The 15,775-nt window shown below is 37.7% G+C and overlaps 1 protein-coding gene across 1 annotated transcript in view; it reads right to left on the reverse strand.

Annotated features, from left to right (window-relative positions):
- Positions 1-15,775, reverse strand: part of LOC128661578 (dynein axonemal heavy chain 5-like) — a 671,317-nt gene that overhangs the window by 399,680 nt on the left and 255,862 nt on the right. Inside the window, 5 exon segments of the mRNA XM_053715820.1 lie at positions 11,664-11,760; positions 11,762-11,846; positions 12,418-12,488; positions 12,490-12,513; positions 12,515-12,592. Coding sequence (XP_053571795.1) covers positions 11,664-11,760; positions 11,762-11,846; positions 12,418-12,488; positions 12,490-12,513; positions 12,515-12,592 — 355 coding nt within the window.

Consider the following 15,775-nt stretch of genomic DNA (forward strand, 5'->3'; position numbering starts at 1 on the left):
CAGTATAGATAATGTGTGTGTGCTTCTCAGGTGTATCATTGCCAGTGCCTCACCAGCCTCTGACCTCACCTCATGTCACTGGTGACACGCCGTCCACACCACTATATCCAAACAATAGTGCAATAAGAAAATGCTCTATCATATTGGTTCATTGTCGTTTGCACTATTTCCTTTTAATACTGGTGTACATTTGAAGCAGAAGGAGAATACACTAATAAGCATACATTACAAACTTTAACAAACATGCTGGAGCCAGATAGCTTGAATTATGCCCTTTAAAACCATTCTCAGCAACACAGAGGCAGATTTTCCTGGGACTGAAGGGGTTCAATCCCAATACTTTATTTATAATGGCTGGCAAGCACTTAGACAGAAACAAGTGAATGCATATTTTACAAAGAATAAAATCACACCAGAAGTAGATGTTATAATTATTTAACAGTGCCGTTTGCTAATCGCTTAAAAATATATACACAGATTTTTCTTTTTATTCACCAAGACTGTGTTTGAATAATTTGCTCTACATTTTAATAGGACACAGACCACTGAATTATTTATTGTTATTATAGATCACTTATATGGTGTGGTGCTGTCACAGTAGTGTGCACTTAAAATTCTTTGTTGGCAAAGTAAGCTTCAGTCTATAAAGAGCAATCTTCAAGTAATACAATTAAAGAAGAAACAGGTAGAAACATTGAGCAGCATACACAATTCTCTTTGCTAGTGCTTCTTAAACAGGGGGGTTGGGGTCCCTTAAATTGTTTGGTAGGGTCCACACAAAATTTGATAATGTACTGTGAGTGAGCAAGTGAGCAAGTAAGTGTGTTTGTGTATTTATGAGTGTGTGTGTGATTGTTTGTATGTGAGGTAGGCACATAGCTAGTTGCATGGAATTAATGGGGTCAATTTATCAAGCGCCGTATGGAGCTTGTTGCCCAGTGTTTTCGGGGAGTCTTCAGGCTCGCCGGAAACAGAAGTTATGAAGCAGAGGTCTAAAGACCGCTGCTCCATAACCTTGCCGTCTGCTCTGAGGCGGCGGACAGAAATCAACCCGATCGGATATGATTGGGTTGATTGACGCTCCCTGCTAGCGGCAAATCTGCATGGGGCGGTATTACACCAGCAGTTTACAAGAACTTCTGGTGCAATGATAAATGCCGACAGAGTATGCTGTCGGCATTTATCGATGTGCAGCGGACATGATACGCTACATTGTATCATGTCCGCTCACACATTAGTAAATTGACCCCAATGCGTCTAACCATTAGTGATTAGCAATGGCTGCAAAAGTTGAATTTATGTATTTTCGCTAATAATCCCTTGATTTGTGTGATATATAAATGTATAAAAAGTAAGAAATTTTATAATAATTTTCCAATCCAAAAGGGGTCCCAGGTAAAAAAAAGTTTAAGAAACTCTGATCTATGCTAAATTTGTTTAGAGGTACTTTACAGTGAAAATAATAATTTGCACCAATGAACTATGTATAGTGTAATAATGTGATGCATTCAAAGAGCATGGAGTATATAAAGGCACCACATTGCACATTCACTGCAGCTGGTACATTACAGGTTGAAGGATATTACAGCAATGAATGGAGGTGTAGCATGTGAGGGGTGGAAAAGTTGTAAACATCAAAGCATATATATTTTCTTTATTGAATTACAAAAATATATTACTGTATGTTGCAAGTTTGCATCTAATTATACCTTTTCTAGTTATACCTTTCACTCTTATGTCTATTTAACACACAATGAAATTTAATATAACGAATGGTAAGGATTAACCAAATTATACCAGAGAAGGCTGGTATCTGGCATCCAAGCAGTGTTAAATCCATTCGCAATGCTACTTGTATCTATCTATTTGTTAAAGGGGTATTTTAGTGACCTGTAAAGTGATTAAACACATATGTATAGTCCCACTTGGAAGCTGCAAGGCATGGGTGGTGCACCAATCACTAGCTGTGTCCAGCATAGCAGCTATAAACCTTGCAACTCCTAAAAAGAACTTCATTGATGTGTTTAACCCCTTTGCAAGGGTTAAACACATAGGCCCATATTTATCAAGCTCCGTATGGAGCTTGAAGGGCCGTGTTTCTGGCGAGTCTTCAGACTCGCCAGATACACAAGTTATGAAGCAGCGGTCTAACGACCCGCTGCTCCCATAACCCTGTCCGCCTGCTCTGAGCAGGTGGACAGGAATCGACGGGAAATCAACCCGATCGAATACGATCGGGTTAATGACAGCTCCCTGCTGGTGGCCGATTGGCTGCGAGTCAGCAGGGGACGGCGTTGCACCAGCAGCTCTTGTGAGCTGCTGGTGCAAGGTTAAATGGTCTTGCGGACCTGATCCGCACTGTTGGATCAGGTCCGCAAGACCTTTGATAAATAGAGGCCATAGCTTTGAATAATGTTCAAAGTGCATACTCTAGCAATTAAAAGCATATGACTTTGCAAATATAATGCCCCTTTAATTTTTCTAAGGGTCTAAAAAATTGTGCAAAGCATGTAACTGTGAGAGAAATCAAAACACATTTTGTTGTTGAGGTTTATTTGATAACCTAGGTTTTAATGTGATGTCTACTTGCATACACTCAATCAAAATGACTCATTTAAATTATGAAAGCTTTCGTATTTAGTTACTGTACTTTAAATACTTTACTTGCTATAAATTATTATTAAGTACATGAGCCTGACATCTCTGTACATACTGTACATTCTCAGAACATGATATAAATAACACAGCTTGCGAAAAAAGGTTGAGAGAAACTGATGTGGTCCAACAAACAAAACATGATCTATTGTTTTCCAAGTACTATAGTACTTAATAATAGAGTTAATTTCCTGAATAAGAAGGATTCTTTGATCCCCTGGCAATCCGCTGTATTAAAGCCTACCCCTGAGCCCGCAAATGAACCCTAACCATGACTCCCACAGCAATAAACCCTATGTGAAACACCAACTCACATTATTTCCTGAATAAGGAGGATCCTTTTTCCCCCAGACCATCCACTGTATTAAGCCCTACCCATGACCCCCCAAAAAAATTAACCCTAACCATGACTCCCCACAGCAATTAACCCTATGTGAAACACCAAATCACATTATTTCCTAAATAAGGAGGATCCTTTTTCCCCCAGACCATCCACTGTATTAAGCCCTACCCATGACCCTCCAACAATTAACCCTAACCATGACTCCCTACAGCAATTAGCCGTATGTAAACCCCCAAAATTCCATATCACCATCCTTGCTATATGACCCCGGCCTGCTATCCTGCATCACCCCACTAGTTTACTCTATATCACTAGTCCTAGCCCCCAACACCTAAGAACAGAGCAACACCCATGGAACTCCTCTTCCTACTGCTTGATTCCTTCCCACCAAAAATTTTATATGAATATATAAAACATTGAAATTAATTTTGCAGTTCATTGTTCATGTGGTATATTCATGATAAATGTTACTGAGCGGAAGATATTCGCTGTAATGACTGAACATCACAGTATTGTCCTTTGTCCTGTAAATTCGATTTTAATTTTAATAAATATTTTGTTCTTATGAGCTACTGTTCCTGTTTAATCTGGAGGAAGCTGAGGAAGCTAAATATCTACATGCTTAAACCACTTAGTGCTAAAATATAACTCATTGCTGTGTGAGTACCAGTCAATTAGACTACATTCCCTTTGAAAAAACGGTCTTCACTATTGTTTGCTTTCTGTGTAATTTTATCTGCATAGTTGGAAGAGATACACTAAGAGGGAATGCAGAGGGGCCTGTTAACTACCTGGCATAACCAGAGTTATAGCTCAAAAATGTGTGAGTACCTGACCACTCATAAAAACATTGTTTTGTTAAAAATGGACTTCACTATTGTCTGTTTCCAGGATTAACCCGAGCACTCAAAAAGAATCTGGAGGAAATCTCAATCTGTGGGACTCAATGACCATATCCTTTTACTTTATTTTACACAATTGTTTTGGCTATTTTTAACTATTTAATTAATTTGGCGGCGCTATACAAATAAATGATGATAAATGATGATATTTGAGTGAACACATATATATTGATTTCTACTCTTGAGCCTGCCTAGTGATGCTTTTCAAAAAAGGATACCAAGAGAAAAAAGTAAATTTCATAATAAAAGTACATTGAAAAGGCTTTTAAATTTATACTTTCTCTGAATCATGAAATTAAAGGGCCATAACAGTCGAAAATAGTCAAAAAATTATATGCTCTAATCCATTAGAGCATGTCATTTTAAGACTATCGACCCGCTCTATTGTGGTGTTTAACCCCCTCCGCAAAAGGTGCCGCTCAGAACATGTGGAGTACTGCTGTTCCCCGAGCGGACTAGCACTTGTGAAGGTTAAACACAGAGTAGAGCAGGGTCGCATAGTCATAAAAATACATCTCTCTAATTGACTAGAGCATATCATTTTTTTTACTATATGGTTCTTTAACTTCATACCATGCAATAATCCAAACGCCCAGACTGAAGTAGTTGTTGGGCTACCTTAATCATACCCCACATTAAATCAATACATTACTATTACTTCTGCCTACAAAATATCTTTAGAATTTATTTTTTAACAAAAGCAAACATCTAATTTACTCCCATATCACGTCCAGCAACAGGTATTTCAACAGCTAATTAGCCTTTCCATCATCAAACTGCCATTATGCCAATCCCAACATGAATGTTGTAGCTGGGCTCATCCATCTCACCACAACACTCAACACTTCCAGCTCAACTCTGCATTGCAAAATTCTATTTTAAACTGTGGACAAAAAAAATCCCTTAAAATGTGATCAACCTTAAAACACGTCTCTAACAAGTCAAATTTTCTCTCTCTTTCACCATTTGCATCGTATATCTTTATTCACCGTTCAGAAATTATATTACAACCAATTTATAATTTTCCCTGAATATTGCAAAGTCCCACTTAGCTCTAAAAGTTTTACATTTTAACTAAAATACAACTTAGAAAAACACCATGACAGATTGACATCTACTCCACACACATGTGATATGTTAAAACCAGCTGTTTAGTTGGCTTATCATTTACACCGGGGGGCACAGCTATTCCTTTTCATAAAGGATGTTGCATTAAAACCCCAAACAATTTGTTTTTCTCCAAAATATGATGTTGACATCAAAAAGGTAAAACTATCATATTACAAGCAGAATTTTCATCCTCAATACATTTTAAATTATTGGATATTTCTTACAAACTAAAAATGTGTTGTTATATTTTGGAAATTAGTAATATCTTGAAATAAATTAAATCTGTGTGATATATATTAAAAAATAGAAGATTATTCAGTGCAACATCCCATATCAATTTCTGATAAACAACGATTTTTTTCAAAATAAGGGAACATTCACTTGTTCAGAGCTGCCACCACCCCTGCTGGAGTCAACTGAATATTCCCATGAATAAAGATACTATACAAACGTATTACTAGGGTTCTGTTTTTATATATTAGTGTATATACTATATATATATATTTATAATATCTATATATATATATATACAGTAGCCCTCAGTTTACGCCAGGGTTTGGTTCCCAGAAGGAATGGTTTGTAAATCGAAAAACCGTTGTAAATTAAAACCCCAGTTTATACATGTAAGTCATGGGGAAAGTGAGGGGCAGATAGGTTCCAGGCCCCTCCTTCAAAATTGTCATAAGTAACACCTAATACTTATTTTTAAAGCTTCTGAAATGAAGACTTTAAATGCTAAACAGCATTATAAACCTAATAAAATAATCACACAACACAGAATATATAATTAACTAGAGTTAAATGAACAAAACATTTGCCTAACAGCATTATAAACCTAACAAAATAATCACACAACACAATCTTCACGTTGCATTTTTCTGCCAAACAATTCTTTCTATGCATTCCAATCTGGACTGATTTATAGACAGAAGATCTTGTTCCTTTGAAATCTGCTCAATAGCTCAGGTCTGGTTAAACTGATTAATTTCAGCCTTGCTTGGCTTTGCTGCAACACAAGCAGACAGCTCCACCTACTGGCTATTTTAACTAAATGCACTGCTTCTCAATGCTTTTCAATAGGCAGTCACATGACTGGAAAAAAAAGTTGTTATTCTGAAATGGTGTAAATTGAAAGTCTTGGTAAAACGAGGGCCACCTGTATATATATATATATATATATATTATATACTATATATATATATAATATATATATATAATATATATATATATATAGTAAAAAAATATATATGTGGTGGTGCACAATTTTTCTCAAATTCCAATGCTCTTTAAACTGTGCTAGCTGTCCCAATTAATATATAATACAATTTGAAAAAAATTAGGATTGAACACATTTCTAAGTCAATCAAGAGGGGACCACAGGCTGCACATAGTTAATCAAAGCTTTATTACTATGTAACTCCAAACAGCCCAAAACAGGCCGTCTACCCCTCCACCCTATTCCATAAAAAATGCAGTTTAAACCTAGTGAAATACACCAATGTTAGAACTCGCCCGGCCGGCATTACAAAATCAAGTGCAACATATATAATGTGTCCAGCTGTAATGTTGGAAATCGCAAGAACTCTAAGGGACAACCATATATATATTTATATATGTTTCTTTCTCTTAGTCCGTAATATTGTCACGGGGCCCCAAAGTTGCCAGCTGTATATAACGTCAAAGAAAGTTCAACTTTCCTAGGCTCATAGTGTTACAACCAGCTCTGGTCCTGAACCTTAATCCCTCCATATGTTAATACGATGTTACATCTTAGTTACAGAAATTCATATTTGTTATTTCCATGCATTTGATTTAGATACGTGAATAATTCAAATTCTGTCTCTTAAGAGAAAACGCACATGTACTCTGGCAGGACAGACCAGGCCTGTCAACCGTAAGACTTTTAAGCCTAACCAAAGGATAATTTCAACTGTACCTGTTCCACAGTCAGATCAATGTTGAAAGTCCTTTTTCCCTTTTACAACTGGCTTCTTCGTTTGCTTACCGCCATTTCACGCTTCAGCGTTTCTCATTAGATTCAAATGCCGCTGGCTCTGTTCCTCAGCTGTTCACCCTTCCTTGCATGCTCAATCATGACGCATTTCTCATACTGCTATTGGCTCTCAAGTCCGCCCCCTTTTTCAGCGATTGGCTTCCGGTGATAGCTTAGTGACACAGATGTGTGGGTGTTCATGTTCAATTGCACTTTCTTTGACGTTATATACAGCTGCAACTTTGGGGGCCACCATGACAATATTACGGACTAAGAGGAAAAATACATATATATATATGGTTGTCCCTTAAGTTCTTGCGATTTCCAACATTACAGCTGACACATGTTGCACTTGATTTTTGTAAAGCCGGCCGGCGAGTTCTAACATTGTGTATTTCACTAGGTTTAAACTGCATTTTTTAGGAATAGGGTGGAGGGTAGACGGCACTGTTTGGGCTGTTTGGAGTTACAATAGTAATAAAGCTTTTGATTAACTATGTGCAGCCTGTGTCCCTCTTTGATTGACTTAGAAATGTGTTCAATACTAATTTTTTCAAATTGTGCTTTTATATATATAATATATTATATATATATATACAGTGGGCAAAAAAGTATTTAGTCAACCACCAATTGTGCAAGTTCTCCCACTTAAGAAGATGAGAGAGGCCCTGTAATTTTCATCATAGATATACCTCAACTATGAGAGACAAAATGTGGAAACAAATCCAGACAATCACATTGTCTGATTTGGAAAGAATTTATTGCAAATTATGGTGGGAAAATAAGTATTTGGTCAATATCAAAAGTTCATCTCAATACTTTGTTATATATCCTTTGTTGGCAATGACAGAGGTCAAACGTCTTTCTGTAAGTCTTACACAAGGTTGTCACACACCTGTTGCCTGGTATGTTGGCCCATTCCTGCATGTAGATCTCATCTAGAGCAGTGATGTTTTTGGGGCTGTCGCTGGGCAACACAGACTTTCAACTCCCCTCCAAAGGTTTTCTATGGGTTGAGATCTGGAGACTGGCTAGGCCCACTCCAGGACCTTAAATGCTTCTTACGAAGCCACCTCCTTCGTTGCCCGGCGCCGGTTGTGTTTGGGATCATTGTCATGCTGAAAGACCCAGCAACGTTTCATCTTCAATGCCCTTGCTGATGGAAGGAGGTTTGCACTCAAAATCTCACGTATAATGGCACCCCATTCATTCTTTCATGTACCTGGATCAGTCATCCTGTTCCCTTTGCAGAGAAACAGCCCCAAAGCATGATGTTGCCACCCCCCCATCTTCACAGTAGGTATGGTGTTCCTTTGGTTGCAAACTCCAGCATTCTCTCTCCTCAAACACGACGAGTTGTGTTTCTACCAAACAGTTCTACCTTTGGGATTCCATCTGGACCATCATGACATTCTCCCAATCCGCTTCTGGTCATCCAAATGCTCTCTAGCCATACTTCAGATGGGCCCGGACATGTACAGGCTTAAGCAGGGGGACACGTCTGGCACTGAAGGATCCTGAGTCCCCTGGCGGCGTTAGTGTGTTACTGATGGTAGCCTTTGATACATTTGTCCCAGCTCTCTGCAGGTCATTCACTTGGTCCCCCCGTGTGGGTTCTGGGATGTTAGCTCACCGTTCTTGTGATCATTTTGACCCCCACCGGGGGTGAGATCTTGCGTGGAGCCCCAGATCGAGGGAGATTATCAGTGGTCCTTGTATGTCTTCCATTTATTGCTCCCACAGTTGATTTCTTCACACCAAGCTGCTTGCCTATTGCAGATTCAGTCTTCCCTGGTTCAAGTCTACAATTTTGTTTCTGGTGTCCTTCGACAGCTCTTTGGTCTTCACCATAGTGGAGTTTGGAGTGTGACTGTTTGAGGTTGTGGTTGTGGTGTCTTTTATACTGATAACAAGTTCAAACAGGTGCCATTAATACAGGTAATTAATGGAGGACAGAGGAGCCTCTTAAAGAAGAAGATACAGATCTGTGAGAACCAGAAATCTTGCTTGTTTGTAGGTGACCCAAATACTTATTTTCCACCAATAATATGCAAATTAATTCTTTCCAAATCAGACAATGTGATTGTCTGGATTTTGTTTCCACATTTTGTCTCTCATAGTTGAGGTATACCTATGATGAAAATTACAGGCCTCTCTCATCTTCTTAAGTGGGAGAACTTGCACAATTGGTGGTTGACTAAATACTTTTTTGCCCCACTGTATATATATATATATATATGCCAAGACATAATTTATAACCAGTGAATAAATTGCATGTAAAGTCAAATCTATGTTTGTGAGCATTTTAAAGATTAAAGGGACAGACAACACTAAAATGTGTTATTGTTTAAAAAGTTAGATAAAGCCTTTACTACCCATTCTCCAGCTTTGCACAACCAACATTGCTATATTTATATACTTTATTAACATTCAAACCTCTAAATTTCTGCCTGTTTCTAAGCCACTATAGACAGCCTCTTAATTACATGCTTTTTATTTGCTTTTTATAACAGAAGACTGCTAATTCATGTGGGCCATATAGATAACATTGTGCTCATGCCCAGAGTTGTGCACAACACAAGTCAATAGATAATTAATAAAAAGTCATGTGATCAGGGGGCTGTCAAAAGAGGTTTAGATACAAGGTAATCACAAAGGTTAAAGGTATATTAAAATAACCATATTGGCTGTGCAAAACTGGGGGATGGGTAATAAAGGGATTGTCTCTTTTTAAACAATAAACATTTTTAAGTTGACTGTCCCTTTAAGTTCTAGATTATTTGCAGACTGCTATAGAGTAGAAACTCTAACAAGTGCTAATTTCTCATAATTACCCCATTTTAGCAAACTGATAATATTTTGTGACATTGTGCTATATAAGGATCACTAATTAGTATTGTCTCTTTATGGTTGGTTTTTATTGTAATTTGCAGTGAGTTTCTGACCTTAAATGATATAACAAAACAAACCTTTATAACATAGTGCCAGTGTTTTAGCCAATAAACACAAAGCCTACTGAACCCTATCTGCTACTGTCCCAGGAACCACAGACAGCAATTAATCTTATCTGCTTCTGTGCCCCATAATGTAGTTAATCATATGCACTGCTGTCCAGACTCAACACACTACTATTAACCATAGAAAATAATAGCTATTGCTTGGGAGTTTCTGTAATGTGGGTCTGGTCAACGTTTGGGTGGCTCTTGTGTAAGTGTTGACCCTCTGTTATTGAAAGCGATAAAGCTATAGCTATGTTGGAGTTCTGTTGCTATCAGTTACGGGAAGGCCTAGGTTTCGTGTGATTTGAGAGACAGCATGTTTATTACAAGACTTACCACTTTACAATTTTTTATTATTCTTAGGCAAAAGTGATTCCATAAAAATTGGCAAACAGAACAGTTTTAAACATTTTCTTTCTGAATGTTTTTATCCTTTGCAATATTTTAGGTATGCGCAAATATGTGTATAGTTCCATTTAAATGCTAGAATGAGAATTACCTTTAACATTCAAACATTAGAATCTAAATTTCAAAGATTGCATCTGAAAAATTATATTTATAGGGCTCCATGTATTAAGCAGCGTAAGCTGCTTCGGAGTTGTTGTGGGGAAGGTTTGCACGTGCGAGTCTGCTTCCCCCAATGTAAGAAGCATCGGTCATCAGACCACTGCTTCTTACACTCTCCACCACTTCTGTTTTGGCGGAGAGTAATCACCCCAAACACTTTCACTTAGTGTGATTGACAGTTCCTTCTCTCATGTGATTGGTCGTGCAAGAGATCGGGTTGCCATTATACAATCGTTGGAGTGAGTAATGGTTCATCTGCTGCCCATATGTATCATTATATACTCATTGCAGTGGATGAGCAGGGTCCGCTGCCCGTATGCCGCTAAGGTGTTCAGACAACCTTTTTAGTACATGGGGGCCCTAGGCTTATATTGAAGTCTATGTGAATCATCATTCAATAGTAATATTCAATATTTGAACCTTATGTTTTATAAAGATAAAAATTGACATATTTTTTACAAAAAATGAATTTTGAACCTTGTAAACATTCAATAATCTGTAGAACAAATCAATGCAGCCAGCATTTGTTACTTTTACGAATGTGCTAAAACATTCACAAATTCTTAGAACTGGCAGTAAAAACGAGTGCTTATTATATTTTACATTATTATTAAGCACAAGCTAGATTTATTTGGATCCTGGTAAAAGACATTAAGCTTTCATAAATGTTTTTTTATTTAATGGAAGGCCTCACTGGCATTTAAGGACCATTAAATACAGCAGAATTGCATAATCCTAAATGTATAATAATAAAAAACAATGCAACAGCACTTACTCTGAATTTCAATTTATCAGAAGATAAAAAAATGTTTTTAAAGTTTCAAAGATTGTTTCCATTTCTCTGCCCACTGTACCATGAGACAGTCATCAGCCAATTACAGACTCATTTCAATATACACTGTGAACTTTTGCACATGCTCAGTCAAAGCTGAAGCCTCAGAATATCTTCATATAAAAAGACTGAGCACAAATTGATAAAGGAAATAAATAAGAAAGATGTCTAAAATTGCATGCTCTATCTGAATCAGGAATATCTCATTTTGACTTTAGTGTACACATAACATAGCATAGAAGGTTGTAAGGTCATATCTCACCTTTGTATATGCGACCAAGGCCCCTATAATCCATTTGATCGAAGGCAATTAAAGTCCTACCACTAGCTTTCCCAGACTTTTTGCCCATCTCCTTGGTGCGTTTCCTGTATTCCTGACCCAGCAGCGCCTGCAGGTGCTCCCCCCATGCTCATTCAAGAGCTTGAGATATGGTGATAATAACATCTGTCAGGAAACGACCTATGACATTCAGGATACGATATTGATCTATATTCTTCCTCTTTACACTCCCTTATGCTTTTACTCAATGCAGGAAAGTTGGTACATTGTTTCCATGTTTCCTGAAGCATTAAGAATCTCTAGACAGCTTAAGGTTATAAAAGCTACCTGAAGTAGCAGCAAACTGCCTTTTCCAACTCCTCAATCCTATGCTGAGATAACACTCGGTACCTTACAAAGCAAGACTGTGTGAACGTGAACTACAGAGAATAATAATATGAGCTTGCATAAAGTTGTTACATGCAGCCGTTTTCATAGTGCAAAGGACATGACAATGGAGCCCCTGCGGGGTTGGCTTCCCATTGAAGTTAATGCATAAATCAATGTAAGTATCCAGCTATGTCTCCAGAGAACAGCTACAGTGAAAGTCATTACAATTATTTCAGCTGCAGTGTGAATTAAAGTAAACACAAGAACAGAATAGAGATGTGTGAATATTTTATCATATAATGTAATATGTAGAGTTTCTAACCGTGCAGACATCTGTACAAAATAGCATAATGTTTATGACACATACCGATCAGTCAGGGGGGTTATGACCAGCCTGTCAGTACAGCCTAAGTATTCATTGCAATAGCTGAACTCCACCATCTGTGATCTGGATAATGCATTTAATCAATGTCTTCAATAAAGTAAAATCTAGACTGTTTTTGCCATTCAAAATCAGAGGCAGATCTTATGTTCATGCGGACCTGAAAAGTAGTAAAAGGCCATTTTCATAATTAGAGGTGAGAAAAGCAAACATGTATTGTAACACAGCATTATATCTCAAATAGAAAAAAAGAATATATTTAATAATTAATCGCCTGTAACATATTGCACAGAAAAAAGTAGTGTCTTTACTAGTCATGTAGTAAATGCAGTAGAATGCTATATGTTGCTAATCTATACAAAATCTACTAAATGAGTTCCATTTGCTAGGCTGACATGTATATTGTTTAAAAGGGTATCTTACAACTTTCCTTCTTCATTGCTTTGATTCCTAAAAGGCCAGTTGAAATAGAACAAATACATACAAATTGGTATTCACTGTATTTTTCCAAATTAATTTATAATGTGCGCCATTTTTACATACCAGAGTAGCATAAATTCACTTACATCCCCAGACTTCAACTGAGTCTATGAAAAATTCTAAAACATTGGTACCTTTCATACAGTTGAGAGTATGGAATAGCAAATTGTGATGTTATTTGCTACCTATCAAATCACTAAATCTCAGCTCTAAATTATTAGCAAACAGGCTGCATAAAATAGATTAGGAATTAAAGAATCATTTGATTAACCAATCAGAATAGAGATTGGGTTAAATTCCACTCAATCTTATTGGTTAAATATTTTAACAACCAGAACTAACACACCAAAAATACTAGGAAAGAACAAAACATGGGATATTTTTCTGTGGCTGGGTTGGAAGAAGCTGAAGCTTAAAGGAACATTAAACACTAAATAAATGCTAGATAGAATGATGAATTCAAAGAAGAGATTAGTATGAGAATACCAGGTAGATGTATTTTTTAAAGTTTCATTAGTTGTTTAAATATTGACAAAATAAGTGTAAAGTTTTTAGGGGCATATTTATCAAGCTCCGTATGGAGCTTGATGCCCCTTGTTTCCCGGTGACCCTTCAGGCTCGCCAGAAACAGAAGCTATAGAAGCGCGGTCTAAAGACCACTGCTCCATAACCCTGTCCACCTGCTCTGAGGCCGCGGACAGAAATCAACCCGATCAAATTGATTGACACCCCCTGCTAGCGGCCGATTGGCCGTGAATCCGCAGGGGGCGGCATTGCACCAGCAGTTTCCAAGAACTGCTGGTTGCAATGATAAATTACCGACAGCGTATGCTGTTGGCATTTATCGATGTGCGGAGGACATGATACGCTACTTCTTATCATGTCCGCTCCCACATTAATAAATATGCCCCTTAGTGTCTATAAAACAATGGAAGCTGCCATGTTGTAACTTATGTTACCTTCTCTGCTGTGGCCCAATTAGGGACAGGTATAAATAGGTCACTAGAGTGTGCAGCCAATGAGGCCTATGTATCAAACGTCTTGCGGACCTGATCCGACAGTGCGGATCAGGTCCCGCAAGACCTCGCTGAAATGCAGAGAGCAATACGCTCTCCGTATTCAGCATTGCACCAACAGCTCACAAGAGCTGCTGGTGCAACGCCGCCCCCCTGCAGACTCGCGGCCAACAGGGAGGTGTCAATCAACCCGATCGTACTCGATCAGGTTGAATTGTGGCGAATCCTGTCCGCCTGCTCAGAGCAGGCGGACAGGGTTAATGAGCAGCCTCAATGGCTATGTGGAATATAATAGTGCACTTCCATTTCTAACAAGGACTGAAAAGCTCACAATTTCAGGATGTAATTACATAAAAAGGGAACAATATAAATAATGAAAGTATATTGCATAGTTTTTTGGAGGGTTTTATATGTACAGTTTATCATTTTATATTATCATCTGAAAGTGTTTAATGTCCCTTTAAGGCAGGATTTTTGTGGCATGTTAGTTTTTACAGGGGCTAGTATACGTTGATCTCATAAGTACCAGGGGTTTTTTATAAACATGAATGGAGAAATTGTGCACAATTTCCCCATAGGAATCAATGGGGGAGAGCCAGCTGAAAAAAAAAACTAACACCTGCAAAAAAGCAGCGTTCAGCTCTTAACGCAGCACCATTGATTCCTATGGGGAAATAAAAGTTATGTTTATAACTAACACCCTAACATGAACCCCGAGTCTAAACACCCCTAATCTTACACTTATTAACCCCTAATCTGCTGCCCCCGACATCGCCGCCACCTACATTATATTAGTAACCCCTAATCTGCCACTCCAGACACCGCCACCACCTACATTATACTTATTAACCCCTAATCTGCTGCCCCCAACATCGCCGACACCTATATTATATTTATTAACCCCTAATCTGCCACCCCCAATGTCGCTGCCACCTACCTACACTTATTAACCCCTAATCTGCCGCCCCCAACGTCGCCGCCACTATATTAAATGTATTAACCCCTAAACCTAAGTCTAACCCTAACCCCCCAAACTTAAATATAATTTAAATAAATCTAAATAAAATAAACTACAATTAACTAAATTATTCCTATTTAAAACTAAATACTTACCTATAAAATAAACCCTAAGACAGCTACAATATAACTAATAGTTACATTGTATATAGTTTAGGATTTATTTTTATTTTACAGGCAACTTTGTATTTATTTTAACTACGTAGAATAGTTATTAAATTGTTATTAACTATTTAATAGCTAGCTAGTTAAAATAAAGACACATTTAACTGTAAAATAAAACCTAACCTAAGTTACAATTACACCTAACACTACACTATAATTAAATTAATTCCCTAAACTAAATACAATTAAATACAATTAAATACAATTATCTAAAGTACGGAAAAAAAAACACTAAATTACAGAAAATAATAAAATAATTACAAGAATTTTAAACTAATTACACCTACTCTAATCCCCCTTACAAAATAAAAAAAAAAAAAGCCCTACCCTACACGAAATTACAAATAGCCCTTAAAGGGCCTTTTGCGGGGCATTGCCCCAAAGTAATCAGCTCTTTTACCTGTCAAAAAAAAGTACAAAAACCCACCACCCACACAACCCAACCCTACTCTAAAACCCACCCAATACCCCCTTAATAAAACCTAACACTAACCCCTTGAAGATCACCCTACATTGAGAAGTCTTTACCCAACCGGGCCGAAGTCCTCAACGAAGCCGGGAGAAGTGGTCCCTCCAGACGGGCAGAAGTCTTCATCCAAGCCGGGAAGAAGAGGTCCTTCCAGACGGGCAGAAGTCTTCATCAAGGCGGCATCTTCTATCTTCAT

This window comes from Bombina bombina, chromosome 5, assembly GCF_027579735.1.
Source record: "Bombina bombina isolate aBomBom1 chromosome 5, aBomBom1.pri, whole genome shotgun sequence".
In the NCBI taxonomy this organism is placed as follows: domain Eukaryota; kingdom Metazoa; phylum Chordata; class Amphibia; order Anura; family Bombinatoridae; genus Bombina; species Bombina bombina.